The sequence below is a fragment of the Etheostoma cragini genome, unplaced genomic scaffold (genome assembly GCF_013103735.1).
Source record: "Etheostoma cragini isolate CJK2018 unplaced genomic scaffold, CSU_Ecrag_1.0 ScbMSFa_1550, whole genome shotgun sequence".
Lineage (NCBI taxonomy): Eukaryota > Metazoa > Chordata > Actinopteri > Perciformes > Percidae > Etheostoma > Etheostoma cragini.
The window spans coordinates 1-1,101 of NW_023265617.1; the positions used below are offsets into that span (position 1 = coordinate 1).

At 53.3% G+C, this 1,101-nt stretch overlaps 1 protein-coding gene across 1 annotated transcript; it reads left to right on the forward strand.

Moving 5' to 3' along the window:
• Positions 1 to 236: 236 nt before the first annotated feature.
• Positions 237 to 1,076, forward strand: LOC117940043 (solute carrier organic anion transporter family member 2B1-like; the record flags this gene model as incomplete). The annotated part of the gene is made up of 2 exons (XM_034865450.1): positions 237 to 458; positions 832 to 1,076. Coding segments are annotated over 2 exons (467 nt in total), but the record flags the coding sequence as incomplete, so codon positions are not given.
• Positions 1,077 to 1,101: the final 25 nt, after the last annotated feature.

The window sequence follows — 1,101 nt, forward strand, 5'->3', positions numbered from 1 at the left end:
ATAACACGCTTGGTCGTCTCCTTTAGCGTCATATAACACACTTGGTTGTCTCCTTTAGCGTCATATAACACGCTTGGTTGTCTCCTTCGGCGTCATATAACACGCTTGGTTGTCTCCTTTAGCGTCATATAACACGCTTGGTTGTCTCCTTCAGCGTCATAACGCGAGCTTGGTCCTTTCCTTTAGCGTCATATCAAGTACTTCTGCTTGAGAACAGTCTCTCCCTATATGTACAGACAAGGCCACGCAGGTAGTTCGAGACCTGTCTTACCGTCCCCCTTTTTGTCCCTCAGGTTTCCCTTGCATCGCTCTGAGGACGCTGCGGAGTCCCATCTACCTGCTGGTGGTTCTGGCGCAGGTCAACCTGGCGGCGCTGCTGGCCGGCCTCGCCACCTTCATGGCCAAGTTCATCGAGAGACAGTTCAGCCAGACTGTCTCCTTCTCCACCATGATGATAGGTGAGACTTATGTACTCCTTCTCCACCATGATGATAGGTGAGACTTATGTACTCCTTCTCCACCATGATGATAGGTGAGACTTATCTGCAATTGTTCTGATACCAAACCCAAAAGCCTCGAATAGCCCCTAAAATCAGGGGACTGAGCCATTTGGCATCAAGGGGAGGGGGGGGAGAAATGCAGGAAACCTTCCCTGTGTGTGTGTCTGTGTGTCTCTGTCCGTGTGTGTTTGTGTACGTGTGTCTGTGTTTGTTTGTCTGTGTGTGTTTGTGTGTTTGTGTCTGTGTGTGTTTGTGTATGTGTGTCTGTGTGAGTGTGTGTGTGTGTGTGCATGTGTCTGAAATAGTAACCTCTGTCCCCCCGATGTCTCAGGGGGGGTGTGCATCCCGCTGGCGGTGCTGGGCATCGTCCTGGGCGGCGTCCTGATGCGGAGGTTGAACATTTCGGTCGCCGGTGCCAGTAAGTTGTGCACCGCCGCCATCTTGCTCTGCTTGTTCTCCTCCACGCCGCTGCTGCTCGTTGGCTGCTCCACCCAGAGGGTCGCCGGCGTCTATCCTCCCAGGTACTCACACCGTCACTCTGCCGAACTCACACCGTCACTCTGCCGAACTCACACCGTCACTCTGCCGAACTCACACCGTC